General features: G+C 42.9%; 1 protein-coding gene across 4 annotated transcripts in view; it reads left to right on the forward strand.

The window, feature by feature from the left end:
• Nucleotides 1-18,150, forward strand: part of ADAR (adenosine deaminase RNA specific) — a 57,651-nt gene that overhangs the window by 13,537 nt on the left and 25,964 nt on the right. For all 4 annotated transcript variants that reach the window (XM_030186410.1, XM_030186407.1, XM_030186409.1 and 1 more), the window contains 3 exons: nucleotides 1,983-2,124; nucleotides 10,464-10,684; nucleotides 14,102-14,255. In XM_030186410.1, the coding sequence (XP_030042270.1) occupies nucleotides 1,983-2,124; nucleotides 10,464-10,684; nucleotides 14,102-14,255 (517 nt within the window). The remainder of the gene's footprint in view (nucleotides 1-1,982; nucleotides 2,125-10,463; nucleotides 10,685-14,101; nucleotides 14,256-18,150) is intronic.

An 18,150-nucleotide genomic window follows, 5' to 3' on the forward strand; every position in this document is an offset into this window, starting at 1 on the left:
CACCTGAATGGTTATTTATTGTGACAAATGTGTTCTGCACAAGCTTCATAGCCCAAATGCGTTGAAGTAGCAGCTGTGACCTATTAAAATGTCAATGAAAGATGCATATTTTAGGCCAGGGCTCGACATACCCCAGGCACCAAGTTGCCATGGCACTTAAAATATCTGACCTGGTGCCTAGGTTTTGCCCCTGCCGGCAGATCCTCCCCCTCCCTTTCTGGGTTCAGCCGGGCCTCTCTCCCTCTCCCCCACCACTCCCGAATTCAACATCTCTATCACCCTTCCCCATCCACAGTTGTGTAGATTGGATCTGGTACATCCTTCTATTATTAAAACACTGAAAGATCCATTTATCACTGGTTTTACAGAGATGGTTAATTTCCTGCAAGAGGGCTTTATGCTGGTGTCCTTGAAAACCGCTTTGCTTTAGCTGGTTATAAAGATCAAAACATCTCATTATAATGCAGTTGACAACTATAGGCCAATGTCATCACTCTCCTTTTTTGCTAAAGTGGTTGAAAGGGTAGTTTATGACCAGCTGGTAGGTTGCCTAGATACCCAGAAGTCTTAGATAAGAGGAACCAACACACTACTGAGACACTGCTCATTTCCCTTCTTGATTTAGTCAAGGTGGGGTTTGATAAGGGTACTAGTCAGTATCTGCTGGTTACGCTTGATATGTCAGCTGCATTTGACATGATTAGTCATGAAATAATGTTCAATTGTCTGCATGCACTTGGGCTTGATGGTACAGTTTTGAATTGGTTTAACTCTTTTCTTAGTGCTGGAAGTTGTGTGTGATGAAGGACAGTATTAGATCTTCTGAATTAGCATGTTGTTCTGGTGTCGCACAAAGATTGTCTTTCGGTAGTATTAATATCGTTTTTGTTGCCTTTATGTAAGTTACTGTACTGTTTAGGTTTGAATTTGATAATCTATGCTGATATTTAAAACGTTTGTTTGGCATAGATCAGTCATTTGAGAAATGCTTTTCTGTGTTGGGACTGTGTTGACTGCTAACGAGCAGTAGATGAAGAACCATTTAAAATTGATTGTGGCTAAAACCCAAATGTTGTTGCTTTTCTAGTTATCCATTACAGGATGCCCCATTCCCACTTTTCAATGGGTACAATATCTATTGCAATTGTAGAGAATATTTTTGTAACATAGGGGTTATGAATAATTCATCACTGACCATGAAAACACAAATTTTAAGAATAAATTAAGTTTTGTTTTCAAGTTGAAAATTGTTAGGAAGTTGAGGGATTTACTTAAGCATAACTTCCGTAAAGTGGTATAGGGCATGGTATGTCCATCTTTTGATTATTACAATAGATTTTTGGGATGAGATAACTAAAAATTTGTTAAAAAATTACAGGTGACTCAAAATATCATAGCAAGAGTCTTTGACGTATGTGTTTTTCCCATGTCACACCAGTATTAAAGAAGTTACACTGGTTGCCAATTGAGCAGAAGGTTTTACTGTTGATTTTTAAGGTGTTGTATAATTAGGTCTCAGTGATGGTATCATCAGATCTGAAAATATATCGTCCTCCAAAATAAGAGGTTGTGACGTTTCTACTACCAGTTCTGTTAGACTAGAGACATACAGACCTTTTGTGTTTTTTTTTATAATTGGTCCCTGTGCAAATACGGGAGTTTCAAACAATAGGATGATTTAAGAGAGTTGATAACTTTTTTTCTCTTTCAGCAGTCATATGACACAAATTTAGACTGTAACTAATGAACAAGATGGACAGTGATATGATTTGGACTGGTCAGATTTTTTTAATTAGGTCTGTTTATTTCTGTTTGGTTTTTATTTGATTTAGACTATGTTGTATGTAATACAATTAAAGTATTGAGAGAATGTGAAATATAAATATTTGACCAAGTTAATGAATAAAAAAATACTGAAAGCAATTATCTTGAGCTGTTGACCATTTGGAATGCTGTGTGCTCTTTCTTTTCTGTGGTCGTAGGTTCACATACTGTGCAAAAATAGGCAACCAGACATTCCCCACAGTGGTTGCAAACAGTAAGAAGCTGGCAAAACTAATGGCAGCAGAGGCAGCTGTCAGGGTGCTCCGAGGGGAATCCGCAACAATCCAGTATCCCGAAAAGGTAATATTCGGACAGACTTGCAAGATGCATGAACTAAAGCAATTTCTTTTCACTGTGTCTGAAAACTTTGGAAAACACTAGCTGCCTGACTTGTGCTGAACACTTCTTAATAACTCAGGTTGGGGTGTCATTTTTTGTCATGTTTTGGTGTTGATTCAGCTGTGCAAAACTTAATAAGAAAACTGCTGACAGATTTACACTTCTGTCACTATGATCCTGTCTTTAGATAGCCTTACGATATGTTTAACTAACCGTTTAATGCATCTCCTTTGTTTTTAGCTTTTATACCACTTTATATGATTTGTTATTGTTCAGCAAATAAATGATGGAAGGACTGGATGACTCAAATTACTGGGTCAGTTCAAATCCAAACCTAGTTACTGCCTGACAGGTATTTGTGGGCTATCTGGAATGAGTTGTGGACTCTTAATTTTTTCGCAGATAAACAGCATACTTGATGGTAACGTCTTTTGACAAAGCCGTGTTGCCATAGTTCTCCTCTAGCTAAGTAAGCCTTTTTGGCTTGCAGAGCATTGCATGGAAGTTCCCACGCTTGGTATAGCTCCTCTTGCCTGCTTCAGTTTTTGCTCTTCTCCGTACTGGACAAGTCACAGCTCTCCTTGCTCCTTTAAATCCCCCCCCCCCCCACACTAAAAAAACAACTTAAAACGGGAAGACCTTGTACATCCCAAGCCTCTTGAAGGGTGGGGGAGATGCATCATCTAGCCAAAGCGGAAAGCTTCAGAAGGAAGTCCCCACACACACAGCTGACTGCCTCACCCACCCATCTCCTCTTAGGGCAAAGTACCAGCACTGCTGGAGAAGTGACCTGACACTTCACAGACCTCCTCCCTTGAGGAACCAGCTTCAGCACAGCTGGAGAAGGTACAGCGTCTCTCCAACTCTCTGCTTTCCACTACTTCAGAGGGTTCTCTTTTTTTTTTTTTTTTCCTCCCCAGCAGGGAACACAGCAGGCCTCCCACTGATCCTATACCCCCCCCCCCCCCCCCAGCACAAAACATGGCACTGTAAGACTTCAAAGCACCCCCAGTGTGCCGCAGATCCCCAGGCGACTTAAAAAAGGGGAAAAAAAGTCCCACTCCAAAGGTAAGGCATCTTATCTAATATGGTCATTTATATTCCACTTTACCTATAGAGGCTCAAGGCGGATCACAAAAGTAAGATATAGGGACAAGTCCCACAAAAGTACAGTCAAGCTAATATGAATACAAATCTAACTTCAGGCTGACGAATCCTTCAGAAATTGATTAAACAGAATAGTTAAAACTCTTGTAACCCTGTTGTTTGGGATTCTGCCAGGTACTTATGACCTGGATTGGCTGCTTGTTCTCACATGTGGGTCGGCGGCCCAGGAATGGAGCATTTTTCCCAACAAAAATCCAAAAAGCTTTGTGACAGCTTCCGGAGCGCGAGGGACTCACACCGCGCATCCGTTCCCGCCTCAGTTTTTTTTTTCCGCGGCGGAGAGCGGCTATGTGTCTGTCTTTCTCCCTCAGGCCCAGAGAAAGACTTTGGCGTCTTAGCGCTGTTTATTTGCCTTTTCTTTTTTGTTTTAGTTGCCTCTTTCGTTTTTTTCTTTTTACAGTTAAAAAAAACAAACCTTATATTCTTGTTTTTTCCCCTTCTGCTTTTGTCGTGCGGTTCTCATTTTGTGCCCCTCTTTTGGCACAATTGAACCTTTTGATTTTGCTGCTGCGATTTTTCCGCCCATGTCCTTGAAGACTCCCAGCGGTTTCAAAAAGTGTGCTCGGTGCCAGCGGTCGATCTCCAGTAAGCATGGTGCATCCAGTGCCTTGGGCCCGACCATCGCCCAGACGCTTGTAAGTTGTCTCAGCTTGAAAAAGCGGACACAGGCGTCGAGAAGAGCTCTTCGGGACCGTCTTTTCGAAGCTCTGACTGATTTCTCGGCGTCGACATCGGTACTGGGGATGGCATCGACATTGGGAGATAGAAGAGAGAGTGGGATGTTTGACCAAAGAAACCAAACACTGGAAAGGTAGATTCTTCAAGAAACAAACGTTTATTAAATCAAAAGACTGGACACAAACATTGTGTTTCGGCTGCTAGGCCTGCATCAGCAGTCTACAGAAAAAAACATATTTATGTATGTATTTACAGTTTAAAAAATGAAGACGTCATATAAAATGAGAATAAAAAGAATAAGAAAAGGAATATTAGGACATAGAATTATGTTATAGACTTTAACTTAAGCACGAATATGTTAAAATATATAAAAAATATATATTTGTATTGGAAATGACAGAGTATAAACACATACAGAAAGCTCTCATAACAGAATTTGTTTGCGTTAATAAAATGTATATGCTCTCAAAAAATGTAAAATATAAATGAAATAAATAAGAGACAATTACCCTTACATATACAAATATATAATAATGTCATCGTATAGTTGTTTGAAAATTAAAATAAAAAAATATTAAAATTATTTGCTTTAATATGCAAATCATCTCGAGTAAGGCGAAACAAGTAATAATAACATAATAGAAATATGCCTTGTATGTACCATAAAGACACTTACTTTTTTTTTAAACATAAGAAATATATAGAAAGAAAGATACGACAAAGAATATATACATACATATCTCGCATGGCTATTTGTATTCATGAGTATATAAGTCAAAAAGAATAATCATAAACAAATTATGGACAAATGATAAAAACATATATTAAAACCAATGGTCAAAAATATTAGCGACAAAACACTTGCCTTATATACGTCATATATATAAAGAGTGAAAAATAAATAGGTAATTTATCTTAAAGGTGACATAAGCTTTACTTTGTCAAAAGTATGCTGAATGAATGGTATGTGATTAGTGATGGTTGTATCATGGTACTGACCAGCGGTGATGAAAAGGAAAAAATTATTTTAAAAAAATGATAATAAAATCAAAAACTGAAATAGAGAAAAGAAAAGACAAATATATAGATAGGGAAAGAAATAAAAAAAAAAAAAAGGTAGAAATGAACGGGAGGGGGGCTCTGCTGGATTCACAGATGGCTCGCGCCTATCTTCCCAAGGCGAGGGCAGACAATCTTCTGTCCATAGTTTCCTTGGCCAGAGCGTCTCAGCAGATCACAGCTCAGCAGATGTTGAGACTTCTCGGCCACATGCCCTCCACAGTCCATGTGATGCCCATGGCCCGCCTTCACCTGAGATCTGCTCAATGGACCCTAGCTTCCCAGTGGTATCAAGCTGCAGGGAATCTAGAGGATGCGATCCAGCTGTCTTCTGAATTTCACAATTCCCTTCAGTGGTGGACAGTTCAATCCAATTTGACCTTGGGACGTCCCTATTAACATTTGCATAGCGCTACCAGACGCACGCAGCGCTGAACACCTGACACAGAGAGACAGTCCCTGCTCAATAGAACTTGCAATCTAAAAATACAGACAGACGAGACAATTAAGGGCAAGGAAAGTACTGGATGAGAAGGAACAAGGATAGGGGAATTGAGTAGAGGTTAGAAGCCAAAAGCAGTGGTGAAAAGGTGGGTTTTCAGCATAGATTTGAAAACAGGTAGAGATGGAGCTAGGCGTACAGGCTCAGGAAGTCCATTCCAGGCATAAGGTGCCGCGAGGGAAAAGGAGCGAAGCCTGGAATTAGCAGTGGAGGAGAAGGGGGACGACAAGAGGGATTTGTTCATCGAGTGGAGATTACAGAGAGGAATGTAGGGAGAGAGGAGAGGTAATGGAGGGCTGCAGAATGGATGCATTTAAAGGTCAGTAAGAGAAGTTTGAACTGTATGCGGAAGCGGATAGGGAGCCAGTGAAGTGACTTGAGGAGTGGGCTACTGTGGGTAAAACGATTTTGGTGGAAAATAAGTCGTGCCGCAGAATTTTGGACAAGACTGGAGAGGAGAGAGATGGCTGAGCGGAAGACCAGTGAGAAGCAAATTGCAATAATCCAAGCGAGAGGTGATAAGGGTTTGGATAAGGGTTCTGGTAGCGTATTCAGAGAGGAAGGGGCGAATTTTGCTAATGTTGTAGACAAAGAAGCGACAGGTTTTGACAGTCTGCTGGATGTTAAAGGAAAAGGAGAGGGAGGAATCAAAGATGACTCCTAGGTTGTGAGCAGATGAGACAGGGAGGATAAGGGTGCCATCTACTGAAATAGAGAATGGGGGTGGGGGCGAGGTGGGCTTGGGGGGAAAGACAATAAGCTCAGTTTTGGCCATGTTCAGTTTCAGGTGACAGTGTGACGTCCAGGCAGCTATGTCAGTCAAGCAGGCTGAAACTTTGGCCTGGGTTTCAGCAGTAATGTCAGGTGTGGAGAGGTAGAGCTGAGTGTCGTCGGCATAAAGATGGTACTGGAAACCGTGAGATGAGATCAGAGAGCCCAGGGAAGAAGTGTAAATGGAAAAAAGAAGGGGACCAAGGACAGATCCCTGAGGAACTCCAACTGAGAGTGGGACAGGGGTGGAGGATGATCCACCAGAATATACTCTGAAGGTACGGTGGGAGAGATAAGAGGAGAACCAGGAAAGAATAGAGCCGTGAAATCCAAACGAGGACAGTGTGGCAAGAAGAAGACTATGATTGACAGTGTCAAAAGCAGCGGCTAGATCGAGCAGCATAAGGATGGAGTAATGGCCTTTGGATTTGGCGAGGAATAGATCATTACAGACTTTGGTGAGCGCTGTTTCAGTCGAATGTATAGGGCGAAAGCCGGATTGAAGCGGATCAAGGATGGCATGAGAGGAGAGAAAATCAAGGCAGCGGCTGTGAACGCTCAAGTAACTTGGAGAGGAAGGGTAAGAGGGAGATGGAACGGTGGGGAGCGCATGTAGATGGGAAAGGAGGGAAGGTGAAAAAAGTGCTGACAAGGGATGCATCTCTCCTGGGGTGGGGAGCGCATGTAGATGGGCTCCACACTCAAGGAGCTTGGTCCCTCCAGGAATCAGCTGTTCAGATCAATCAATCTGGAGTTGCTAGTTGTCTGGAACACTCTAAAGGCTTTCAGAGATCGGTTGTCCAATCAAATTATTCAAATTCAGACAGACAATCAGGTTGCCATGTACTACATCAACAAGCAGGAGGGCATCGGATCTCGCCCCCTGTGTCAGGAAGCCGTCCAAATGTGGCTTTGGGCTCACCGTCACGGCATGTTTCTCCAAGACACGTATCTGGCAGGCGTAAACAACGGTCTGGCCGACAGGTTGAGCAGGATCATGCAGCCTCATGAGTGGTCGCTCAACTCGCGCATAGTGTGCAAGATCTTCCAAGAGTGGGGCACCCCCTTGGTGGATCTTTTCGCCACTCAGATCAATCACAAGGTCCCTCAGTTCTGTTCCAGACTTCAGGCCCACGACAGACTAGCGTCAGATGCTTTTCTACTTCATTGCGGGAAGGGCCTTCTGTATGCATATCCTCCCATACCTCTGCTGGGGAAGACTTGCTGAAACTCAAGCAAGATCGCGGAACCATGATTCTGATTGCTCCCTTTTGGCCACGTCAGGTTTGGTTCCCTTTTCTTCTGGAGGTGTCCTCCAAAGAACCGTGGAGATTGGAGTGTTTCCAACCCTCATTACTCAGAACGAGGGGGCGCTTCTGCATCCCAGCCTCCAGTCTCTGGCTGTCACGGCCTGGATGTTGAGGGCGTAGACTTCGCCTCCTTGGGTCTTTCAGAGGGTGTCTCCTGAGTCTTGCTTGCTTCCAGAAAAGATTCCACGAAGAGGTGTTACTCTTTCAAATGGAAGAGGTTTGCCGTCTGGTGTGACAGCAAGGACCTAGATCCTCGCTCTTGTCCTACACAGACCCTGCTTGAATACCGTCTACACTTATCAGAGTCTGGTCTCAAGACCAACTCCGTAAGAGTTTATCTTAGTGCAATTAGTGTTTTTCATTATCGTGTAGAGGGTAAGCCTATCTCCGGACAGCCCTTAGTTGCTTCATGAGAGGTTTGCTTTTGTCAAAGCCCCCTGTCAAACCTCCACCAGTGTCATAGGATCTCAACGTCGTTCTCACCCAGCTGATGAAGCCTCCTTTTGAGCCACTGAATTCCTGCCATCTGAAGTATTTGACCTGGAAGGTCATTTTCTTGGTGGCTGTTACTTCAGCTCGTAGAGGCAGTGAGCTTCAAGCCTTGGTAGTGCATGCTCCTTACCTCAAGTTTCATCACGACTACTCTGTTGTGATGAAACTTGAGGTAAGGAGCATGCACTACCAAGGCTTGAAGCTCACTGACTCTACGAGCTGAAGTAACAGCCACCAAGAAAATGACCTTCCAGGTCAAATACTTCATTCACCCTAAGTTCCTGCCAAAGGTGGTGTCGGAGTTCCATCTGAACCGGTCAATTGTCTTGCCAACATTCTTTCCCCGTCCTCATACCCGCCCTGCTGAACATCAGTTTCATACATTGGACTGCAAGAGAGCATTTGCCTTCTATGTGATAAGCCCCTTCAGACAGTCCGCCCAAATGTTTGTTTCTTTTGATCCCAACAGAAGGGGAGTCGCTGTTGGGAAACATACCATTTCTATTTGGCTAGCAGATTGCATTTCCTTCACTTATGCCCAAGCAGGGCTGACTCTTGAGGGTCATATCATGGCTCATAGTGTTCGAGCCATGGCAGTGTCGGTGGCTCACTTGAAGTCAGCCACTATAGAAGAGATTTGCAAGGCTGCGATGTAGTCATGAGTCCACACATTCTCATTTCATTACTGCCGTCAGCAGGATTCCCGATGTGACAGTCGGTGCTGCAGAATCTGTTTGGGGTTTAGAATCCAACTCCACCCCCCTAGGCCCATTTTTTGTTCTGTTCCAGGCAGCACTCTGATGTTTTTTCGTAGGTCAATCTTTGTTATGTCCTCGCTGTTGCGAGGCCCAGTTGACCTTATTTTGTTGTTTTGAGTGAGCCTGGGGGCTAGGGATACCTCACATGTGAGAACAAGCAGCCTGCTTGTTCTCGGAGAAAGCGAAGATACCTGTAACTGGTATTCTCCAAGGACAGCAGGCTGATTGTTCTCACCAACCTGCCCACCTCCCCTTTTGGAGTTGTTGTTGTTCTTTATTTGCTTTTTGATATAACTACATTGATTACCCATGTTGGAAAGGATCCAATTTAAGAAGTTAACACTTGTTGATCAGACTTCGTATCTCATGGCCCCATGTCATTTGAAGGAATCTTTGTCTATCAGCCGCGATGGGTATTGAGATAAGAAACAGCTATGAGACTTTCAGTGGATGTTGTGAATCGGTCACATTATGCTGACACATAGGCTATGGCCTTTGTGTTGACAGCAGTTTTGCTATGGAATGCACTTCCTGACCAACTTAAACTTTGCCTTTGTGGCAGCTTGACGCAGTTTAAGAAATATCTGAAGACTCGTTTATTTGTGACAGCATATTTTTGAAGCAGCTGTAGTAGTCATGTGATGTAATGCAGAGATCAATATTTTTTTAGTTTGTATGTTAAGTTTGTAATTCCTTTGTTATTTCTATGGTATTTTAATTGTGTATGGTCTAGAAAAAATTTAAATAAATATTCTCAACAAAGCTGCCTTATAGTGCCAGCCTTCAAGCATATCTGCTTTCGTTTCGTTTTAGTGCACCAGGTTCTATACTCTCTGGAACACTTTTCCTGCTGCCCTTTTGAACATTATTACAACAGACTTAAATCTAACCTCAAAACTTTCCACTTCAAGAATGCATATAACCACTGAATTTACTAAGTTCGCCTAGCTGTTTGCTTTGGGGGAGGGGGGGGGTCTAGGGTTTCGGCATTCTTGAGTTCTGTAATTGTGTGTGTCTTCCTGTATGTCATTACCACCAGTTTTGTAGCTGAGTTTTTCCTACTGTATGCACCATTATAGGTATACAGCTTCACTAAATCGTACTCCTATTGTCTGTAGAGTTCTTATAGGCGACCGTACCTGAATCTGGAAAGAAGAGTGCTCAGGGTCAGAACCATGTAAACTTAAAAAAACAAGCAAAGTAACTTGGGACGAAGAGTTCAACCTTCATTGCAGGAGTAACAGGAGTAAAAAGTAGAAGTTATGCTAACAAAAGTCAATATTTTAGTTTATTGGTTGTAGCAGTAAAATTATGCTATGTCAAACTGGTCTATTTCAACTAATTGCCAGTTGAGTTTTTCATTGCTTAAGAGAATAATGAGCTGTTGAAATTTTGTATTTCTTAACCCAGTTAGTGAGGACTTCCTGGCTGGAAAAAGAGTGTTTGCTCAGTGCTTTTGGTGTTGATGAAATGTTCTTGCTAGCAATACTGATGTACCATCATAGAAACAGATGTGTGTTGGTTGAGATATTGAGAAGTTGTTGTTTTTTTTTAATGCTTTAGCCTCGTGTAGAATGTCATTCCTTTGATAGTTCCTTGCTGATTTCTTCTGTGACTGAACTGACTCAAGAGGAACTGAAAGCAGCAAAGGCAACAAGCGTTGGTGATCTGATCAAGTACCTGAATGCAAATCCTGTGAGTGGCCTGTTGGAGTACTCACGTGCCAACGGATTTGCTGCTGAGTTCAAATTGGTTGATCAATCTGGACCACCCCATGACCCCAAGTGAGTGCAGGAACTCATACTGATATATATATGTGTTGACATGAGCAGGATATGCTACATTTGAACATCTTGAGGCTTTTATTGCACAAATGTTGCCTTTTTCTTAACCATATATGTGCTGATGTATACAGTCCTATGTTTCTCTTTCTGCTTAAAAGGGGTTTTCTGTCTGTGCAGTTGAGACGTTAGTCCTGTAGGGCCAGAAGTGTAAAATGCAATACCTTTTCCTGGAGTGCCATCCTTCAAATGTAGTTGAAACCTTTCTAGAAGTCTTTACAGAATCTAAATCTTTTAACTCTGAAAGCTTGCTGAAATTTCCTGTACACTTTTTTTTTTAATGGATCTGCCTACTTGTATGCCTATCTGTGCAGTCTGTAGAGGAGGCAGCAAAATGTTGTACACTTGAAAACTTAATGTACATGTGCTGCTTACTTCCCTGACCTAAATAAATCCACAAGAAAGTCTCTCAATACAAATAATTGTAGAGGCACTATGGAGTTACAATTTCTTAACTTTTTGTCCTAAGCCATAATTCCATATCCTGCCACACCAGTTCAGAAAAGCAGCGGGTTGACCCTTCCTGGCCAGCAGATGGAGGTAGAGAAAGTGATTTCAACCAGTGGTTCAAACTAATGACATCACTGGTATAAGGGCTGGTAAACCCTCAATGTTTGTCTACCTCCAGCAGATGGTGCAGGTACGTCTGGTATGCTAAATAGGGTGAACTCTGTGAGGCACAGTACACTTCCTGTATCTGTCAAGGTTTTGAGTGCTGTAGGGCTTTGCTTCCAGAAGTTGACCATGGTCAAGCCAGGAGGACTTTAGACTCTTCAGCTTCAGGCTTTGGCCTGTGGACTTCAGCTCATTGAGGCAATCTGGCAGAGGTCTATGTGGGGGCCCCTGTCAGCCAGGGGGTAGCAGGTTTCTTCCCTTTAACTCAGGTGGCGCTTGCAAAGAAAGAAAATTAAAAAAAAAAATAAAGAATAGGGCAAACGTTTACCTTAGTTGCTGGGCAATATGGTAAAAACAAAAAGGGGTCTTGATTCAGGCATCAATTTTAGGGCAGTGGTGTCTTAATGCTCAGCCCAGGAGGAGGGGGTGTCATGGATTTGATCGACTTTCAGTGGTACAACCAAAAATGGTTTACATATATTATATGCAGGTAGTCCGAGACCCTTGGGCTAGTAGGGTGTGGTTGGGAGGTTCTGTTATTGGTCACATGAACTGATTGCTAGCAGGCAAGAGTGCGGATTAGTACTGTGGCTGGTTCCCTCTGCCCTACATACAGTTTCTGCTGTCTTTCATTCCTTGAACTGGCAGAGCAGTCTTTGCTCCCAGCTGATCCTGAGCAGTTTCAGTTGGCCAACGAAATCCTTACTTTGGTGGGAATGGCAGCCGTCTTGGCTCAAATGCAGCCAACCACAAGGGACATTGTGGCTATAGATGGGCAGTTTGAGAGGGGGGGGGGTGTCCCACGAGGCCGTGAAGCATGCAAGGCCAGTCTCTACAGGGGGTGCCCAGGTGGGAAGCCTTGGGTCCCCTTATTACTGCCTGTGTATGCAGGGTTTTAGAGGAGGAAAGTGGCACGGGCAGTGGTTTGCTGCCTTTTGCTATTGTGCCACACCCCCCTCCCCCTCCCGGAAGCTTAAGGGCTCAGTGGGACTGCCCCCACTCACAAAGAAGCCATGTACACGTCCAGTTCATCCCTTAATGCTTGTGGAGGACAGGCAGGATGCCTTGTGGGATTCTCTTTTATTTTTTTATTGCTTTTATAAAGAAACTTCTACAATACAATGTACATTGAGAACAAGAAAAAAAACATTATAGTATCTGCCTAAAACCCACCATACCCTTCCCTCCCCCTAGAAGGACCAAAATAGAATCGGGCAAGTGTCCTGATCCGCAATGGGACTCTGGAAAAGAAAATGCAAAGGCTCCAAGTATATAAATACATGGTGAAAAGTCCTAAGTCTGTGTCTTGTGGCATCGTGCCATATAGACGCCAGATAAGGTGACATCACCTTTACTACTTCTTGTGGAACAGTACATGGAGTAAGAAAAGAGCTGAGTCAGCTACAATAGGAATAGAGCATATGTCAGAAAATAGCTTAGCATAGTCCTCCCACGTTTGCTTGATTTGGGGGCATTCCCACCACGTATGTCTGTACGTACCCTCCAACACACACCCTCTCCAGCATTTATTCTCCACATTGGGAGGGAAAGCAGTAACAATCTATGGGTATTTTTACTCCATTTTCAAGCAAATTGGCTGAAATGGAGAGATAGAAAGTGTTCAAATAAGCAGTTGACCATTCTTGTGGAGACAAAGCAGATCAATCAGTAGTACAGTTTAAACTTTATTGTAAAATTGCCCCAACACAGACTGTGTTTCGCCCACAAGGGCTGCGTCAGGGGCTTGAATGTGGTGCGAACTAAAGCAAAACAGGACAAAAAAACAGCAGATAGATTTCCTCCAAGACGGAGTCTATAAATGCACTTCAAAGAATGACAGCATACGGTCACGCTCTTCAAATATGTGTGTTTAGCAGCTTATTTCAATATATTTTCCATGATTACACTGTTTGAAATTATCTCTAAAATGGTTCGACTCTTTCCCATTGAATTTCTAACCCTTACGAACCACTTCTTTCTGTAATTTTCCTGGCATATTTACTCAAATTTCCAAAAATCCAGTAGTTTTTTATTTATTTATTTGTAGCATTTGTATCCCACATTTTCCCACCAATTTGCAGGCTCATTGTGGCTTACATTTGCCGTAATGGCGGTTGCCATTTCCGGGTAACAGAATTACAGATGGTATTGCGTTAAGGTGCATACATACATGATAACATACATGGAACATAATATATAAGGAACAGACGTACATGTTAAGGAAGAATACATTATGGTATTGCAAGAAGTTCCTGAGTAATAAATTGGATTGTAACATACATTAGGTTGTCGACTATAGAGATAACCCTATTCGACTTTAGGTTTAAAGTGATAGTGCTTGATCATTAATAGCAAAGAGGTTAAGCAGTCATTCGATAAAAGTTCAGTTTTGTATAGATCGTGTATAATTTTATTATATAGTATTTAAGATGGATGTTTATGGTATGCCTTCTTGAAAAGGTCTGTTTTCAGTAGCCTTCGGAAGATGGTTAGGTCTTGTGTTGTTCCATAAATACAGTGCTGACTTTTTTTTTCTCTAGGAATATAGCTACTTTTTAGTATAGAATTCGATTAATCAGCTGAATGAAGATATTTCTTTCTACTTCTCTACTCCTTTCCAGCTAGTTTCATCATGAAACCATTGTGTAGCTGGAGAAACTGACAGCATTTACTACTAGATCACTTGTAAAGTAAATGTTTTTTTTTTTTTTACCTGTCTAGGTAATTGTTTTTTCTTGTTACTAGATTTGTCTTTCAGGCTAAGGTTGGAGGACGTTGGTTCCCAGCGGTTAGCGCACATAACAAAAAACAAGCAAAACAAGAAGCAGCAGATGCAGCCCTTCGAGTACTGATTGGAGAAGCAGAGAAAGCAGCCCGTACTGGAGAAAGCCTGAATGAGGTGAGAAGAGCTTTCATTGCCATCGTTCCACAAACCACCCTGAAGAGAAAGTATAGCGCATGGCACAGACCACTGTTTCCAACAGTGGCCAAACCAGGTCACAAGTACCTAGCTACATCCCAGTAGAATAAAACATATTTTTTGCGGCTTATCACACATATAAGCAGTGAATTTTGCCAAGTCCATCTTATTATGGATTTTTCTTTTAGCAACTTGTCCAAACCTTTTTCAAACCCTATTATGCTAACTGCTTTTACCACATTCTCTGGCAATGAATTCCGTTCCATTACAGTTTGTTTTAAATTTATTTCTCGTTCCTCAGCGCCCTCACCAAGCCAGTGCGGAACCTGTGGGTTATGCACTTCAACCAGCAGATGGAGACAGAAAAAATGTATTATGAGCTCTGCCCTGTAAGTGCATTATGCAGCCTGAGCTCTTCAGTATTTTGTCTGCAGCTGAGGGTAACAAACACTTGACTGTTTTGAGAAAGCTCCTGGCCCAGCTGGAGAGTTGGTGGCCAGTTGAGCAGAGAGGTCCCCAGCAATAGTGGTTTTTGATATAACATCGAGGGGTCACTTGGAGGAGTCTTGAGTCTTCTCTCACCTCTTTCCCATTTTAGGTTTGGCTATTAGCCAGTGATTTTTAAACAAAACAAGAAGCCAGCATTCAGGTGCCAGGGAGAGAAAAGTGAACCCATGGTCGGGCTGGCCAGGCAGTGCTGCTATGTTTGTTGGGAACAGCTGGGAGTGCAGGTCTTTGTACCAATGCAGTTCTTTCCCTGACAGTGGTCTAAGGGTTATTGCCACCATAGGGACTGGGGAGATTGTTTGAAACACTTCTCCTTTTGTGCATCCTGCACTCCATTCTTGGTTGGTGAGATGGCACTGTTGGTGACCTTTGCTCCAGTATTAGTGGGGACTCTGTTGTACTGTGTTTGGTGCTGCTATAAGGTCTGTGCTCATGACTCTCTTCTTCCTTCTGTGGATTTGCTCCTATATGGAGGAAATCCATGCTTTTCTAGCAAGGGGTGGGGATAAGGGGTGATAACGGGGCTGTGGTATCTAGGAAATTGGGGAAAACTGTCTTTCAAATGTGCCCATCTTTATGATATTCTGTTGAAGCCGTGTGCAATTATCTACCTGTAATACACGCATGGGTGACTTTGTTATGATGTCCGTTAATGTGCAGGGACTTAACTCGCCAACAAAGCGTAGTTTCCTCTTCTGAGAATTGTGCTTAAAAGTGGACATTGCACTTATACAGGAAACACACTTGAGACAGGACCATGAATGATACTGCAGATGTGTTAAGTATCCCTCCATGTATTTTGTTTCTAATACCTTATGTAGTAAAACTAAGGGTGTGTTGGTGGCTTTAGCAGCCTCTAGGAAACCGGCAAGCGAAACAGGTGGTCAGGGATCCAGCGGGCCAATACATATTGCTAGTGCTCCTCTTTGACAGTCATTCTTATACTCTTATAAATGTTTATTCTCCCAATGCAGACTATGAGGAATTTGTGCAGTGTTTGGATCACTTGCTCCCAAGACATATAGAGGGAATTCTTCTGTTGGGAGGGGACATTTAATGCTAGTCTGGAGATTCGTTATGCTCGTGAAGACCGAGCCTTGTTGCTCCAGTTTCATTCCCGATGGAATTTGTTGGATCTCCGGCGATGTGCTAGTCCCCTTGCTAGAGATTATACACATTATTACTACTAATTCCTTATCATTTTCTCTAGACCATTCCTGATGAAGTGGGTACTGTGCAACCAGCAGAGGGAGACTGAGAATTATTGAGCAGTGCTCCTGTAAAAGGGACTATTAAACTCTGACCTGCTTAGTGTTTTCGCTGGGCTTTGCGTCTTCCCGATGTCTCTGCTGATTCCTTTCATGAGGCTGCTGATGTCATTAATTTGGAGATGGGCACCACCTTTCTGGCGGATGCCATGTATGACTTAGTTCGGGCCTCTGCAAACAACCTGGCTGTGGTAGTTGCAGAGCGCCGCTTCTTATGGCTCTAGCACTGGGCAGCGGATGTAGCATCCAAGGTGTGTTTGAGTCAGCTTCCCTTCCAGGAGAAGCTTCTTTTTGGTGATGAGTTGGAACAGCTGGATGTTCGTCGGGCGCTGCGCTGTTAAGTCTGCCGGATGCCCGACTTTAGGAAATCCGACCGTCTCTGGGTGTTGTTCGGAGGATCATGGAAAGGGGAGGCGGTGTCCAAAGCTTCCATTGCTCGATGGAGTAAAGAAGCAATCTCATCTTCATACCTGTTGTCGGGGAAGGAGGTGCCCACTTCGTCCTGGGCAGAGCACTCCCTCATTCCTCCTCAGCATAATGAAACAGTGGGGCTCTTGTCAGGGATTTTTTGTACACAGGCACATATTAGATAATTCGGAGTTGAAGAAAGGAATTCCCCGATGATGTGAAATATGGTTATACAAATAAGCCAATGTAGAGGTTTTGTGGCCTTTTATTTATTATTGACCTTGGTAACAGTTTATCATGTGACTTTATGTCCAATTTTTTTTTTTTTTTTTTTTGGGGGGGGGGGGGAGGGCGGAGCCCACAGTGGAGTTGCTTTCTGTTGCTCCATGGTTCTAAGCTAATTCATGTGCAACCTGTAATAGTAGCCAAGATTGGAGGTGAGGCACTGTAGCCCCTCTTCAACAGTTGAATTTCTTTAAGAATATATCTGTCTGATAATCTGTTTTGCTCTTAGTCAATATAAGCAAAATTTTGTATTGTGTGTTCAATAGCTTGTGCTAACTGCAATATGTAACCCTTAGAACCAAGCTAACTGTTGAATAGGTATTAGAGCTAGTAATATACTTTAAGATGTTCAGCCTGCAGAACACATACTGGTAATGCTTCTGTAGGAATAAATAGATCTCATCTGGAGTCAGTGCAGAGTCTGTGTGTGATGTGATGGAAGCATACTTTCACCCTGAGGATGGTAAGGATGGGGATGAGCTTGACCCTTAGCCAGTACAGATCGAATGGGCATTGTGTTGTGAAACCTCCTCTAGGAATATCAGCCAGTTAGGTTTTCAAAAGAGATAAATATGCATAGATGTGTGTCGTGAAATGCCTAGCACCCGCCTGGGGCTAACCCTGTGGCCACCTGGAAGGTCTGTCCCCTGCACTTCTCAGGTCTGCTACTACCTGTGCACATTCTCTACACTGGCTTACCCTTTAGCCCGCTTGCTGGGTCCCACTTGCCTCTGGGCTAGTCTCCCACTCTCAAGTTACTCCCCATTGATTTCTAGGTTACCGGAGCCACACCCTCAGGAAGCACCCACAGACCAAAACACAAACCACCAAGATTCTTAGTCCAAGACAGCAGGGTTAATAAACTTTAGGTTTATTATCACAGAACTTGAACAGTGAACCATATAAAACAGATGGAAATGTAACAGGCAATAACAGTTAACTGAATATGGATCAATTATAAAACTGTCTAAACTTTTGTTTACTATCTAAGTAGTATCTGGAAAGTTCAGGTTATGAAATGCAACAGCTCACAGGGCCTCGGTAAAGAGGTCTTTCTCTGTCTACTTAACTGAGACTAAAAGGTTACTTTACAGCTTCAGTGGGAAAAAGGAAACTCAGTTCTGTAACAACTTTACAAACGAAAGACAGTCACCATCTGCTGCCAAACAAGGGAAATGCACTTCATAAAATAATACAGGCCATATGCTTGGAAACCCACTGTTTCGTCATAATGTACCACTAGTAAAGGGCTGAGAAGCATTGCCCAAGATACTTGTTATTGATCAATACTGTAAACTTGTGGAGGAGTAGCCTAGTGGTTAGTGCAGCAGACTCTGATCCCAAGGAACTGGGTTCGATTCCCACTACAGCTCCTTGTGACTCTGGGCAAGTCACTTAACCCTCCA

The sequence above is a fragment of the Microcaecilia unicolor genome, chromosome 14 (assembly GCF_901765095.1).
Source record: "Microcaecilia unicolor chromosome 14, aMicUni1.1, whole genome shotgun sequence".
Lineage (NCBI taxonomy): Eukaryota > Metazoa > Chordata > Amphibia > Gymnophiona > Siphonopidae > Microcaecilia > Microcaecilia unicolor.